The 14,398-nt window shown below is 57.6% G+C and overlaps 2 protein-coding genes across 2 annotated transcripts; both read left to right on the plus strand.

Annotated features, from left to right (window-relative positions):
- Positions 1 to 4,789: 4,789 nt before the first annotated feature.
- Positions 4,790 to 8,021, plus strand: RBM7 (RNA binding motif protein 7). Its single transcript, XM_041413722.1, has 5 exons — positions 4,790 to 4,970; positions 5,129 to 5,291; positions 5,830 to 5,932; positions 6,085 to 6,151; positions 6,966 to 8,021. Exons 1-5 carry the CDS (start codon positions 4,875 to 4,877, stop codon positions 7,347 to 7,349), a joined length of 813 nt encoding a protein of 270 aa, XP_041269656.1. The 5' UTR covers positions 4,790 to 4,874; the 3' UTR covers positions 7,350 to 8,021.
- Positions 8,022 to 8,188: 167 nt separating this feature from the next.
- On the plus strand, positions 8,189 to 13,970 carry REXO2 (RNA exonuclease 2). The gene is made up of 7 exons (XM_041413723.1): positions 8,189 to 8,335; positions 8,578 to 8,661; positions 8,902 to 8,979; positions 11,193 to 11,304; positions 12,263 to 12,371; positions 12,592 to 12,645; positions 13,565 to 13,970. The coding sequence occupies exons 1-7, from the start codon at positions 8,204 to 8,206 to the stop codon at positions 13,692 to 13,694; spliced, it is 699 nt and encodes a 232-aa protein (XP_041269657.1). The 5' UTR covers positions 8,189 to 8,203; the 3' UTR covers positions 13,695 to 13,970.
- The last annotated feature ends 428 nt before the right edge of the window (positions 13,971 to 14,398 follow it).

Below are 14,398 nucleotides of genomic sequence, written 5' to 3' on the forward strand. Positions count from 1 at the left end.
CTCCCGAAAACTGGGAATAAAAGATGTACCCATTTAAAGCAGAGTGGATGGAAAGGGTTTGCACAGGACTATAAAACAGCCTTATAACAGTTAATTGCTACTTTCTTGTTGCAGCCCAGAGAAAAGAGGGGCTTAAATCCCTGTTGAAGAGTGGGAGCACAGAAAGGAGAGTGAGAAGCAGGGAGAGGAGCGCAGGGAATGGGAACCTTTTGTCTGGGATCCTCTAGACCGAGCGGAGAAGAGACGCCTTTTGTTCCTGGCACTGGGCTGCTCCTGCTCCCCTCTGGGCAGAGCCTCTGGGAGCCAGACCTGCGGCAGGGGCCCAGCAGCATGGCCAGATGCTAATTACACATCCCTTAACGAAGATCCCGTTGGTGCCCATGCGACAGAGACTCAGCCAAACATCCGACCCTGGGAGGAGAGGGCACAGCAGTGGCTGGATTCCTCTGACTCTGACAGGAACCTTGAAGCACAACATTTCTGACCTCAGAAATACAGGGGAAATCTCAAGATGTTTTCTGCGACAACCGAAACAAACCCCCACAAAAGCACCAGCACCCAGTGGTGCCCTCAAAGGACAGCCACCCTTACCACAGCACCTCCCCAGGCCAGTACTCTGCTGCACAAGCTGGCTGTCTCCAAAGCTCCTCTGGGACACCAACAGGGGCTGTGCTCGTGCAGAGGCCATGTACAGCTCACCCAGCAGAGCCTCGAGGCTCTGCAGACACCAAAATACCCCCTCTCCAGCTCCCTCTGCCCTTTATAATCTTCCAGTGCTGCACAGGTGAGGGCACGAGGCCAAGGTGCTGCCCCATAAGCTGGGAGAGCTCCCCTCCTCCCTCCCCAGCCTCCTGCAGGTGCTGCTCGTTTTTTTGTGTGATTTTCCCTCCCTGCAGCGGCAGGTTTTGTGCGATATCCAGGGAAGCAGAGCCACGCATTCCTCCCTGTAAACACCGAGATGCTGTTTCCACCCATCAGAGCAGCACTTAGGTGGAGATGACAATGGAGCTCGTGCAGCCCTAATCACACACTCTGATTGAAATAAGAGTATGGGGGGAATGGAAATCAGACGTCTGCAGCCAAGCTCTGGTGGAGATGGCAAGCTGCAGTGTCAGAGCCACTCTGGGCACTGCCACGAGCCCAGGGGCTGGCTCTCTGGGCTGTCCTAATTGGGGCCTTCCAGGGCCTGAAGGGAGCCTATTTAGAGTTTCTGCTATTTACAGCCTGGAGGGGCAGGACACGGGACAAAGGCTTCACCCTGACAGAGAAGGTTTAGATCAGGTATTAGGAAGAAATCTTTCCCTGTGAGGGTGGGCAGGCCCTGGCACAGGTTGCCCAGAGAGGCTGGGGCTGCCCCTGGATCCTGGGAAGTGTCCAAGGCCAGGCTGGATGGGGCTAGGAGCAGCCTGGTGTGGTGGAAGGTGTCCCTGCCATGGCAGGCCAATCCCAGGACATCCTACAATTCCTGATTCCCAGGACCAGGCAGTGCCAGGCTGGCAGTGAGGGCCATCAATCAGCCTTGCCTAGAGATGCTTTGCCACTCCTGCTCAGAGGCCTCTGGATGCCAATGTTTGTGCTTTTATCCCCAGATCATGCCATTCAGTGACAAAATCAGGCTCTGAGGATGGAAAGCTAAGCACTAAAGCCAAGCAAACGCCCCTGGGTCAGCTTGCCTGGCCAGCAAGGCTCTCGCAGGGCCCCACGTCCCAGCGCTGCAGTGGCAGGGAGCACTGACTGTTGCCTTTGCTGCCAGAAGAAAACCTCTTTACCACGTTCATCTCTCTAGCTGACGTCCTTTTTACGCCTCACACGCTCAGCAGAGGGTTTGGCAGCGGCAGCTCTGGCTCAGCGAGGGGGTTTGTAGAGCAAACGCACCTCGGATCTACACCCGCGTTTGTTAGCGTGACGGTGGTGCCGCAGCTCTGCTGTCGCTTCTAACGACGGATCCTTAAAAAAGCAAAGGCCAATTATATAGATTCGGAGTCGGTAATGAGCCTAAAACGGTTTGATCATTTGGGCTCCAGCTGGGAGGAGGACGGGCGGCGGAGCTGCCGGCGCGGCGGGCGCGGGGCTCTGCTGCCTCTGCGCGGCCGGCAGTGTCACCGCCGCGGCCCTAGAGCCCCCCGAGCGAGTCACTGCGGAGAGGAGACCACCGTGGAAAAGGCAGGGAACCGGGGGATGCCTCAGTGGTGCTGAGGAAGGCGCGGGGCTCTCGCCGGGGGCGCGGGCGGCGGGGCTGCTCCGGGATGGATGGATGGAAGAGCCAGCCGTCCTCACGGAGCGGGTTTTTACAGCAGAATTCTGACCCTCAGGAGGGTTTGAAAGAGTTCCACAGCACGAGGAGCAGCCGGGAAAGGGGAGGCGCGTTTATGGTGCAGAACCTGAGGATCCTGCAGGGAATGTTCTGCCCAGGTGAGCAGAGCCGGGCTGCCCCACAGCAGCGAGCCAGACACACAGCTGCCTTGCCAGGGACACCCCTGTGCGGGCAGGGAGCTGCAGCTGCAGCTGTGCCAGCCCTGGGACCACCACTGAGCCCTGCTGGGCTGGGGGGCGTGGGGCAATGCTGCTGCCCCAGGAGCTGGCACTGCCCCTGGAGCTGGCACTGCCCCTGGATCTGCACTGCCCCTGCAGCTGGCACTGCCCCAGGAGCTGGCACTGCCCCTGGAGCTGGCACTGCCCCTGAACCCACAGTGCCACTGCCCCTGCAGCTGGCACTGCCCCTGCCCCAGGCTCTGGACCCGCTGCAGGAGCTGCCCCTGGCTGGGCTGTGGCCAGAGAGCCCTGGCACTGGGGTACGGGGCTGTGCCAGGGCTCTGTGGCACCTGGGGTCACATCTCTGGGTCGGGGGAACAGCCTGAGGGGCTCTGGGGTGTTTCTGCCCCGGGGCAGTTTCCATCCCCAGCGGGAAGGTTTGTCCCCACTGTGCACCAGGTGGGCCGAGAGGTGACACCTGACAGAGCGGCCCCACCAGCCACCAGCTCCTGTCTGCTTGTGGGCACTTCCAGGAGGCCACCACCTCGGACTGCACGGAGCAGAACCAGCCTGAGGAGCGGCTGAAGGACGAAGCAGGAGCCTCCCACGGGGAGCCAGTGCTGAAATGTGTCTGTGAGCTGGCAGGGGACAGGCGAGGCTGGTGTCCTGCTGCCCGTCCCCCTCCAGGCACAGATGCTAAATACCCACAGAACGAGTCTTCATCTACTTGCTTTTGCATTTTCTTGCCAGGGAGAAGTGGGCTGAGAAGCAGGAGAAACTGAGGAAGAAGGTGAAGCAAAAAAACCCTCCAAACAAATTCCCCAAATAAGTACACCACCAAACCTCTTCTAGAGTTGAAACTGGCAAGAGGAACTGGTTGAAGTCTCAGCAATATTTCCAAGGGCCTGCTCATTAAGAGTGAAAACAGGCAGCCAAAGGACGGGCTTTTCCTCCCAAAGCAGAAGTTTCCTGGTTTTCCCCTTGTGACACAAACAAGCACAACAGAACCCCAGGAGCCTCCCCGAAGCACCCGACGTGGCTCCTGCTCTCTCCCTGTGCATTTCTCAAGCCCGGGCTGTGCCAGGCTGTGCCAGGCAATGCCTGAGCCCAGCAGCTCCTCCCGTGGCACTGGCCAGGCCGTGGCACGTGGCACGAGCCAGGGTGGCACGGGCACCACGCGCCGCCAGCCGGGCCCGGGGGACCCAGGCGGGGAAAACAGGCAGAGGGAAACGAGGCTCCAGGGAAATTAAGGCAGAGTGGAAGTCCTAGCAAAGCGGGGCAGTAATTCCCTTCCTGAACGAGTGACTGTTTGGAATTTAACCAAATGGATATAAATTCTAGGTGCGGCGGCGAGTAATGGAGCGGAGAGAACGAGCGGCGCCCGATTAACGAGGAAACGGGAGCTGCTGCAGCGCGAGGGGATCTAATGAAAAATGAAGGCTCAGCTGCCCCTCTCAAAGATCCCTCCAGATGGAGAACACCCGTTTGACATCCCGGGGGCACCCCGGGGGCTGCAGCGGCTGGGGAGAGCCAAGGATGCGTCCCGAAGTCCTGGGAGACGTGGAGTCCCGGGGGAGGCCGGGGCGGGCACAGCCCGGCTCGGGCGGGACCCCGCTCCCCAAAACCCCTCCGGGCTGGACCTGCATCCCGGCTGGAGCACAGCCTCGGCGCCGCAGCGGCCCGGCGGCAGCGGGGGCACGGAGCCAGCCGCGGGCTCGCCACGGGGACGCGCCGTGCTGCACCGGCGGCCGCCGCGGGGCGGACGGGGCTCATCGCCAATTAGTGCTTAATTACAGCTCCTCACGGCATTCACGGGATTCCCGGGGCCCGTCCCGCCCGGACCCTGCGCCCGCGGCTGCCGCCGACACCCGCTCCCGGCCACGCTCCCTTTCCCGTGCCTGGCTCCGTTCCCGTTCCTGTTCCCATTTTCCCGTTCCCATTGCCCCGTCCCTGTTACCTGGTTCCCGTTCCCACCGCCCTACTCCAGTTCCCACTGCCCCGTTCCCACTGTCCCGTTCCCATTCCCATTCTCCCGTTCAAGTTCCCACCGCCCTATTCCCATTGCCCCGTTCCCATTTTCCCGTTCCCCGTTCCCATTTTCCCGTTCATTTTCCCGGTTCCGCTCCCATTGCCCCGTTCATTTTCCCGGTTCCGCTCCCATTGCCCCGTTCCCGTTCATTTTCCCGTTCCCGTTCCTTTTCCCGGTTCCAGTTCCCATTTTCCCGGTTCCGCTCCCGTTCCCATTCTCCCGTTCCCATTTTCCCGTTGCCCGCCCCTGGCCCCGCCCCTGCCGGAAGGGGCGGCCCCCCGCGCGCACGTGACGCTGACGTCACGCGAAGGGCCGCGCGGGGCGGGGGGCGATCGGCCGCTGGGCGCTCGCTCGCTCATTTCCCGGCGCGACCATGGGGGCGGCGGCTGCCGAGGCGAACCGGACGCTCTTCGTGGGGAACCTGGACCCCAAGGTCACCGAGGAGCTCATCTTCGAGCTCTTCCACCAGGTACCGCCCGGCGGCCGCGCTGTGTGTGCCGGGGGAGGGCGCGGCGGGGGGGCCGCGGCCGCCATGGCCGGCGGGGCTACGGCGGCCGCCGCGGGACAGGGTTCGGCGGGACGCGCTGCCTGCCGCTGTTTGCTCAACGCTTTCGCCCCCGGTGTCAGGCGGGCCCCGTGATCACCGTGAAGATCCCGAAGGACCGGGATGGACGGCCCAAGCAGTTCGCCTTCGTCAATTTCAAGCACGAGGAGTCGGTGCCGTACGGGCTGCGGCTGCTCAACGGGATCAAGCTGTACGGACGGCCCATGCGCATCCAGTTCCGATCAGGTACCGGAGCGCCTTCCCCCGCTCTCTGGAGGGAGCGGGAGCTGCTGGCAGCCGCCCTGGCCTGCAGCAGAAGCGTGGTTATCCGGGTGATCTGCAGGAGGCTGTGCCTCATCTGCCGGCTCTGCTCCCCTCACGCCCTCCTGTTCCGGTGCTTCCAGCAGGGCCCCTCTGTCCCTCACGGCCGGTGGGACCCCTTGGCCGGGCCTTCTCTGTGGGTTTTTGTTGGTTATTCCTGCAGCACCTCTAAGATGCGTTCTAAATTACCACAGGAGCAGCAAAAATTGCGTCTGATAGTGGTTAAATGAGGCACATTGGCTGCAATATCTCTGCCCTTTGTGGTGGGAATTAAGACAATTGCAGTGCTTTGTTTTGGTAAGTGGACCATAAGCTTTTGCAGATCCCTGAAACCTGAGAGCCAGTCAAATACGGGGAAACTTGAGAGCCAGTTCAAAACGTGTTGATTTTCTGCAAGTCCACTTCACACCTGATTTCCTTAACTGCTATTTGTGGGTCTCCTGACATACTTGTCTCTCCCCAGGGAGCAGCCACACAGCCCAGGACATCAATCCATCCTGTTCCCAGCTGGGAGCTCCTGGCACCAACCCTCCTGGGATGCTTCACCCAGCATCCAACTGCAGCAGGTACGAGCGTGGCCAGCACAGGAGTGTGGAATGGACAGGCATTCCACACTGGCCACTCCCGAGAGCACTTGGGTGTTTCCTTCCTGTGGAGGGAGCCCCAGTGGGGTGCAGCAGCTGTGTGTTTAAGGCTGACCCTCCTGCTCTGTTTGCAGGTACGACAGGGTTCCAGACGGCGCGGGCGCCCCGGGGTTCCCGTCGAGCCTGCAGAGACACGCGGTGGTACGTGCACACCCTCGGGCACAGCTGCTGGGGCAGAGGGGGGGTCATGGATTGACCCTGGCACAGTGCCAGTGCCCCCATGAAAGGTGTATCCCCCAAAATGGTTGCTGTGAGATGTGACCCGGGAACAGAACAAAGCAGCCTGTAACTTGGGAGTGGAGGGAAAAGACAACGCTTTATTAATCTACACAGACACGAAAAGGAAGGGGAAAACTACACTCACACACAACAATCCACAATAGAACGCTTTCAAAACACTCCTCCTCCATCCCTTCTCAATTCCCAGCTGAGGAGGAGCAGTGTTTTTACAGCTTCTATTGTCTCAACACTAAAAGGGTTAAAAGCACAGCCTGTCCTGGCAGCGGCTGGGCACCTTGCCCACCCCTTCTCCTCCTCTCCGGGGGTGGGGGGGCTGCCCAAACCATCCCAGGACTCCTCCACCCCTGCATCTTGCATGCTCCTGCTTCCCGTTCTCAGGCCGCAGGCCTTCCCCCTTTCCCCACCCAGACACAGCTGCGGGGGGAGAGGATCCGATCTGCTCACCTGCCAGACTCCAAAGAGGAATTCTCTCTGGGAGTGCTCTGCTTTTAACCCCTGCGTGTCCTCAGAGGCGCACCCAAGTCCCCAGTGGCCACACCAGGTGCCAGTCTGAAATTTGGCCACTGATTGGTTTGACCATAACTTCCCAAGACCTCACTTCAGGGTCAAACCATGACAGGGGGCCGGCTGGGAGGGCTCTGGCTGACGTGGAGGTCCCGGTGTTCGGCTCGGCGAGCGATCAAACCGAGCGCGCCCGTCCCTCTTTCCCTTGCAGATGAACAGCGCGGCTCGGCAGCAGCCCCACTTCGGGGGCAAGTACGAGCCTGGCTTTGCCCCTCCCGCCTACCCGCACTCGTTCCACGCCGCGCCGGGCTCCCCGGGGCCGCGGCGCGCCGAGGGGCCGCGCAAGGGCCGGCCGGGCGCCCACCCCTACGCCCCCGACGGCCGCCACCCGGGCCGCGAGCGCTTCGGGGACTGCGGCCCCGAGTATGGCCGCGGCAAGCGCGACGAGTACGGCTTCGAGGAGAGGGGCCACGAGGCCGAGCACCACTACCGGGGCCGCGAGGAGCACCACGACGACCGGCACCGCGACGGCTGGAGCTACGAGTACCGCCGCGACGGCTACAGGGAGGCCAAGTGGCACTCGGCGCGGCACTGACGCACTCGAGGGCAAAGCCGGCGTCGCCCGTGTCTCACCGAGGACGTGTATAAACCCCCCCCCCGTCCCAGCCAAAAAGCACCCACAGTGAAGTCACCTTTTAGTGTTTGTAAAAAATACCAGCAGCGCAGTCCTGCCCAACTCCGGTCTCAGTGTTAAATGTGTTAACGCACGCTTCAGGGCTCTTCACGGGGTAAGGAAGCCGTGGTGAAGTCTTGGAGAAACCACCACTCTGTCCTTGTGTCACAGATACGTGCTGTTAGTATTTTTTTAGGAGGAAGGAACATCTGTGTCAGATGGGTCTGGTGTGTTAAGCAGAGTTGAGGTGGGACAGATGCTGCCTGGCGTCTGTAGCGTTCCTCATGTTGTTTTTTGTACAGTCACAGAATCACACATTGGTCTGGGTTGTAGGTACCTCACTCCAACCCCCTGCCGTGGGCAGGGACACCTTCCACCACCCCAGGCTGCTCAGAGTCCCATCCAGCCTGGCCTTGAACGCTTTTACTGACAGAGCATCCACAGTTTCCATGGGTTACTTGTTACAGTGCCTAAGCACCCTCACAGTAAAGAATTTTTTCCTGATATGTAATCCAAACCTGCTCTCTTTCAATATGAACCTATTCCCTGTTGTCCATTTAAAATATTACACTATTGTCTTGGAGAACATTAAAAGTCTCCCTGGGTGAACCTCCGCCTTTGAGGCCGGGGCAGCGGAGCTGCTCCGTGCCGCCGGTGACGGGAGGCGCGCCCCCGGCTACCGCGGACTACATCTCCCAGCAGCCCTTGCGGCGCCTCCACCCCCACGGAGCGTAGGCGGCGGCGCGGGGGTCGCCGGGAGCTGTAGTGCGGCGGCGATGCTGGGCGGCGGCCGCGCCGGCCTGGGCCGCCTGCGGATCTGCGCCGGGCGGTTGTGGCGGGGCCGGCGGAGGGCGGCGGCCATGGCCGGCGGCGACATGGGGCAGCGCATGGTCTGGGTGGACCTGGAGGTGCGGGGCGGCGGGGGGCGCGGGGAAGGAGCGGACGGGACGGGGGGCGCGGGGCCCGGGGCGCGCTGACGCTGCCGCTCGGCCCTGGCAGATGACGGGCCTGGACGTGGAGAAGGACCAGATCCTGGAGATGGTCTGGGTGGACCTGGAAGTGCGGGGCGGCGGGGGGCGCGGGGAAGGAGCGGACGGGACGGGGGGCGCGGGGCCCGGGGCGCGCTGACGCTGCCGCTCGGCCCTGGCAGATGACGGGCCTGGACGTGGAGAAGGACCAGATCCTGGAGATGGCGTGTCTCATCACCGACTGCGACCTCAACGTGCTGGCCGAGGTGAGCCGCGCGGGACCCCGGGGCGCCGCCGGGGGACGTGGAACGAAGTAACGCCGGGCGGTCCCGGCTCCGGGCTCCGGGCTCCGCACCGGGGGCGGCCGCGGCAGCGGGGGCTGCGCCGCGGCGCTCGGCGTGCCCCCGGGCCGGCCCTGCTCCCTGCTCCGCTCGGGCTCCGCACACAACTTTACCTGCTTCTGAACTTTTCTTCCCCATCGCCTTTATGCTTCCTGTCCCCGACAGGGCCCGAACCTGATTATCAACCAGCCCGACGAACTGCTGGAGAGCATGTCCGAGTGGTGCAAGGAGCACCACGGCAAGGTAAAACCCTTCTGGGCCTGGGCCGCGATGGAGGGACGTGTAAATCCGAGCGATGAGCTGCAGGATGTGTAAATCTGAGTGATCTGCTGCAAGGATGTGTAATTCTGAGTGATCAGCTGCAGGACTAATTCTGAGTGATCAGCTGCAGGATGTGTAAATCTGAGTGATCAGCTGCAGGACTGTAATTCTGAGTGATCAGCTGTAGTACGTATAACTCTGAGTGATCAGCTGCAGGACTGTAGTTCTGAGTGATCAGCTGCAGGACTGTAATTCTGAGTGATCGGCTGCAGGATGTGTAATTCTGAGTGATCAGCTGTAGTAGGTATAATTCTGAGTGATCAGCTGCAGGACTGTAGTTCTGAATGATCAGCTGCTGGACTAATTCTGAGTGATCAGCTGCAGTACGACCTGAGCAGGGACAAATCCTGAGCAATTCGCAGCCACACAGAGGGGTTCAAAGACAGGAGACAGCATCTGTCTCATTTTGTACTGAGGAGCCTGTGTGGAATGCTTTGCCCAAGGTGTCACAAGCCATCTGTGGCACAGTTCAGACTGCACTCAGGGATCTTTAGCCTTCAGCTTCCAGCTTGCCTGGAGGAGCCTGTGCTTTGCAGCCTGGTTTCTGCTAAGTTGGAAGAGTGCTGGAAGCTGCTTCCTGCTTTGGGAGCAGGAGGCATCAGCACAGCAGCAGCAGTGGGACTCCCCTGGGAGGGCTGGAGCAGGCAGGGGGGCAGAATGGGATCTGTCTCTCAGGGATGTGCCACTGGCTCGCATCTCCCAAGGCAGGGGCTCAGCCTCCTCTGTGCCACTGGGAGGCTGGGAGTTGGGGTTTGGTTCCTTGGTCCTCTCACAGAGCTGCTGGCCACCTCCTGCCTCTGTGGGAGCCCTGGTGTAGGCTGGGTTGGGGTCACACTCTGACAGCTCCTCCTGCTGAAGTCTTGCATAAAATAATTCAGAATAATTCCAGTGGGGAAGGGGGAGGTGAAGCTTGAATGCCTGAGTAAGAACAGATGCAGGATCGGTGCAGAACACTCCAGAGCCAGTCAAAGGCAGATTTCTTCCTGTGGACTCTGGTGCATGTGGGATTAAACAGGCCTGTAAACACTGGGTTTTTGCCTGTTCCCTCAGTGCTGTAAGCCTCGTGGATTTTTTCACTGAAAGCTTCACTTTTGCAGCAAGAGATTATTTTTAGTTCTTTGGGCCACCAAAGAAAGGTTCCTCCTTGCCAGCAGCAAGAGAGCAAATGGATTTTCCAGTCTGTGATGATGAATTGAAATTCAAGTTAGTTTTCAATTAAGGGCTGAAGTTTTAAGACATCCATAACCCCACCTCCTTCCCCTTCAGCATCTTGCTCTCCCTGGGAAGAATTAGCAAGAGTTTGGGAGATGAATATTAATTTAGTGTGATGGGTGCTTGTCCCTGCCCCAGCCGAGGATTCCAGCTCGGCTTCAGCTCGGGAGTGAAGTGGAGATGGTGGCACACGTCCTTGCTGCTCCTGAGGAGCTACTTATTTTTAATTGACTAAGAGAAGAGAAGCAATTAGAATATAGATGAAAATGCTGCCACATAATGAATTTTTTAACCACCACTTGGATCTGTCAAGTAGATTTTTGCTGCGCAGTCGTGGAAATATATAGCGTAGCCAGATGGAAATAAATCACTGAGAACACTTGGAGAGGGATTTGACATTTAGCTATTGAAAAAAAAAAAAAAAGGGGGAGGAACTTTCCTGATTTATAGGAATCTTGATAAACCCTGAAGGCAGGATCCTGTTTATTTGTGTTCACTGGTAGCTGCTGCTCCCTGCTGGGGAGGTGAGTGCCTCTCCTGGATCAGGGATGTGAAGGGATGCAGCGCTCTCCTGGCTCAAGGATGTGCAGGTGGATAAACAACGCCTCACATCTTGGTAACTGAAAAGAGCTCTGAGCAAAGAAATCAAAAAAAAAGGGAAGGAGAAAGTCCCAGACCACACAGGAGGGTCAGTGCTGTCAGGACTATTTTCCTGCCTTGGTTTTGGAGGTCCCTGGGGAGAGTGAAGGCTGGGGGTGCCCCAGAGAACTGAGAATCAGAGTTCAGGAGGCACCTGGGGAACCAGCAGCCCTCTGAGGGCTGCCCTTTCACTGCAGAGTTAAACATTTACCTGAGAACTGGAGCATTCCTGGCAGTGTCTGTGACAGGGTGTTTCTGATTTATGACTTGGCTCTTCTTTGCAGTCTGGCCTTACTAAGGCTGTGAAGGAGAGTAAAATCTCGCTGCAGCAGGCGGAGTACGAGTTCCTGTCCTTCGTGCGGCAGCAGACACCCCCAGGGCTCTGTCCTCTTGCAGGTGAGCATCTTCCTTCTGCACTACAGCACATCCTCCTCCATCCTGCATTCCAGCGGGATGCCAACACCCCCTGGCACACGGCAGGGATGGGTTCCTGTTCTGTGCTGTGCCTTTTCCTCCCTGGCTATCCAACCAAAGGCTAAGTAAGGATCTTCCAGGTGTCCTGTTATCCAGAACTGCTTTCAGAATTTCATATATGGTCCTGGGACAGGTGCTGAGTGAAATGAATACCAATGGCCACTTTCACTTGGTGAAAAACCCAGTGTTGGCATAATTCTGTGATATTTATCTGTGTGACACAAATTGTGAAAAACCCAGTGTTGGCATAATTCTGTGATATTTATCTGTATGACACAAATTGTGGGAGTAGTAACCGAGGAATTACTAGAGGTATTAGTATTAAACCCCGTGTGATCCTGCAATGAAAATCTGACAAACCTTTACAATCATATTTGCTAGAAAATGGGATAAATGAGCTGCTTGTGAATGGCTTTTCTCCCCCTGTGATCTCTCCCAGCTCGCTCTGCCTGCTGCTCCTTTCCATGTTGCTCTGTAGCATCTTTGAAGAAACATCCTGTTTGTGTCTTTCTAGGTAACTCTGTTCATGCAGATAAGAAATTCCTTGACAAATACATGCCGCATCTGTGATATTTATCTGTGTGACACAAATTGTGAAAAACCCAGTGTTGGCATAATTCTGTGATATTTATCTGTGTGACACAAATTGTGGGAGTAGTAACCGAGGAATTACTAGAGGTATTAGTATTGAACCCCGTGTGATCCTGCAGTGAAAATCTGACAAACCTTTACAATCATATTTGCTAGAAAATGGGATAAATGAGCTGCTTGTGAATGGCTTTTCTCCCCCTGTGATCTCTCCCAGCTCGCTCTGCCTGCTGCTCCTTTCCATGTTGCTCTGTAGCATCTTTGAAGAAACATCCTGTTTGTGTCTTTCTAGGTAACTCTGTTCATGCAGATAAGAAATTCCTTGACAAATACATGCCGCAGTTCATGAGGCACCTTCATTACAGGATCATTGATGTGAGCACTGTCAAGGAACTTTGCAGGTAAGTGTTCCCCCAGTGAAGTGTTTGACAGGTACCCCCGGGGTGCCCATTTGTGGTGCTGGGGCTCTGCAGGTCAGGCAGGGGGACTCGCAGGGCTGTGGCTTCTCTGGGTGTCACTGAAAGCAGGGTTCCTTCACCAAGTGTAACAAACCCACAGCAGCCAGCAGACCTGGCTCTGAATCCCAGTTTTCTTTCTAAGTGGCAATTTTTCTGCTCCCAGGCGCTGGTATCCAGAGGAATACGAGTTTGCACCAAAGAAGGCGGCTTCTCACAGGTGAGCTTTGTGCCTCTGTCACTGGCAGAGCAGGGCTTGTCCTGCAGAGATCCCTGCTCTTCCTCAGCAGGAAATGGGGCTCCCTGTGAATTCCAGCATCCCGTGGCTGATGCAGGTGGGGATGGCTTCTGCAGCCTGTCAGATGGTTGAACTCTCCTGTCCAAAGCCTAGATAGGGAAAAGGATTATTAAAATCCAGAGAACCAGAAGTTTCCTCAGCCCATCCAATTCACTCTGCTCTTCAAAGTGCATGTTTGTTGACCATGCAAACAGTCACTTAATGGGGGTTATCTGCCCTTTTTTTGGGCAGATGTGGTCACAGAAACACAAAAATTGAACTGTGAAGGGGGGGTGGGGTGAGAGTCCTGCTCCTGCCTATTTCCCAAGCTTGGGATGTGCCAGAGAGGCAGCAGGAAGGAGCCAGGGAGCCTCTGTGGCTCTGCTCTGATGTGCCCGTGCTGGGCAGGAGGGAGGCTCTGGTACACACAGAGGAGGAGGAGGGCTGGCTGTCACGGAGGTCCTGGCTGAAGCTGTGGTTGATGTGGAGGGAGCTGAGCCCTGATCTGCCCTGGCTGAGGTGGGCAGCTCTCTGGAGCCCTGGGCAGCTCTCTGGAGCCCTGTCCCTTCCCTTCCCTTCCCTCGGGCTGAGCTGTTTCTGACAGCCCATGCTGTAGACCCTGCTGGTTTCCAGCAGCTGTGTCCCAGGCTGACAGAAGCTAATAAACCATGAGTTACTTCCTGGCACCTTGGCACCACTGGACTTTTATTGCTTCCCTGAGACAATGAGTGTTATTTTCATGTCTGACAGATGCACCTTCCGTGTGCATCAGTTTGCTTTCCTGCAGCCTGGAAGTTTTCAGCGGCCATAGGATGTGGGGATGTACCCAGGCTCTTTGAAACCCTCCTTAATTCTCTTTCAGAGCACTTGATGACATCAGGGAAAGCATCAAAGAACTCCAGTTCTACAGAGACCACATCTTCAAGAGGAAAACGGATGAGAAGAAAAGGAAACTGATTGAGAACGGGGAAAGTGACAAAGCTGCCAGCTGATCTCCCCTCCCGCCACACCAGCCCCTAGCACACACTAGATTGCGTCTCCTGGTTTTTTTTTGTTTGCCAGTCTCTTGGGAAGCTGCACCCTGGGTTACCTTGTTTCTTAGCAGCTGTTCAATGGAGACAGAAGCCTGAGTTGCTGCTGCTTTTCAGTTTGGGCAGGGAATCGGCACGCGGGGCCTCGGAGCGCCCGGCTCTGGGTGAACCACGCTGTTCGAGACTCCTGGTTGTAGGTGCAGTCTTTCACGACACAATAAAACAGGTCAGTTGAAAGGTGGTGGTTCTGGACAGCCTTTCTTTGGTGCTCCCCACGCTGCTGCCAGGTGAGCTGCTGCTCCTGGGCTGTCCTGGAGCGGGAGCTGCCGGCCCATAAAGCAGAGGGTGTAATGGAGCGCGGGGCGTGCGGCTCCCAGGCTTGTTTTTATGATGGGCATTAATAATAACGGCCGTCCAGGGCTGCTCAGTCCTGCTGATTGTTGGAACACCTGCTCTGCCAGCCCTGGGAATGATTGTTATTGCAGAGAGGCCGTTAAAATGGTTAATGGGGCAAATAAATGAGTCTGTGAAATGTCTCTCTCCTCCGTCACCAACTCCCAGGTAAGTTGGCGATTCCAGAGGTTTGTTTTCTGTGTGGGCAGGCTTGGAGCAGGGCAGAGCTGAGGGACATCCCTGCACAGGGTTATCCTCCACAGCCAGCACCT

This window comes from Onychostruthus taczanowskii, unplaced genomic scaffold (assembly GCF_017590055.1).
Source record: "Onychostruthus taczanowskii isolate IOZ18803 unplaced genomic scaffold, ASM1759005v1 scaffold43, whole genome shotgun sequence".
Lineage (NCBI taxonomy): Eukaryota > Metazoa > Chordata > Aves > Passeriformes > Passeridae > Onychostruthus > Onychostruthus taczanowskii.

Bases quoted from the DNA above. Each gene is read 5' to 3' on its own strand.
- RBM7 (XM_041413722.1), top strand. From the start codon at position 4,875: ATGGGGGCGGCGGCTGCCGAGGCGAACCGGACGCTCTTCGTGGGGAAC. The intron at 4,971-5,128 runs GTACCGCCCGGC...CCCCGGTGTCAG, and splicing joins TCTTCGAGCTCTTCCACCAG to GCGGGCCCCGTGATCACCGT. The intron at 5,292-5,829 runs GTACCGGAGCGC...GTCTCTCCCCAG, and splicing joins GCGCATCCAGTTCCGATCAG to GGAGCAGCCACACAGCCCAG.
- REXO2 (XM_041413723.1), top strand. From the start codon at position 8,204: ATGCTGGGCGGCGGCCGCGCCGGCCTGGGCCGCCTGCGGATCTGCGCC. The intron at 8,336-8,577 runs GTGCGGGGCGGC...CGGCCCTGGCAG, and splicing joins TGGTCTGGGTGGACCTGGAG to ATGACGGGCCTGGACGTGGA. The intron at 12,646-13,564 runs GTGAGCTTTGTG...ATTCTCTTTCAG, and splicing joins AAGAAGGCGGCTTCTCACAG to AGCACTTGATGACATCAGGG.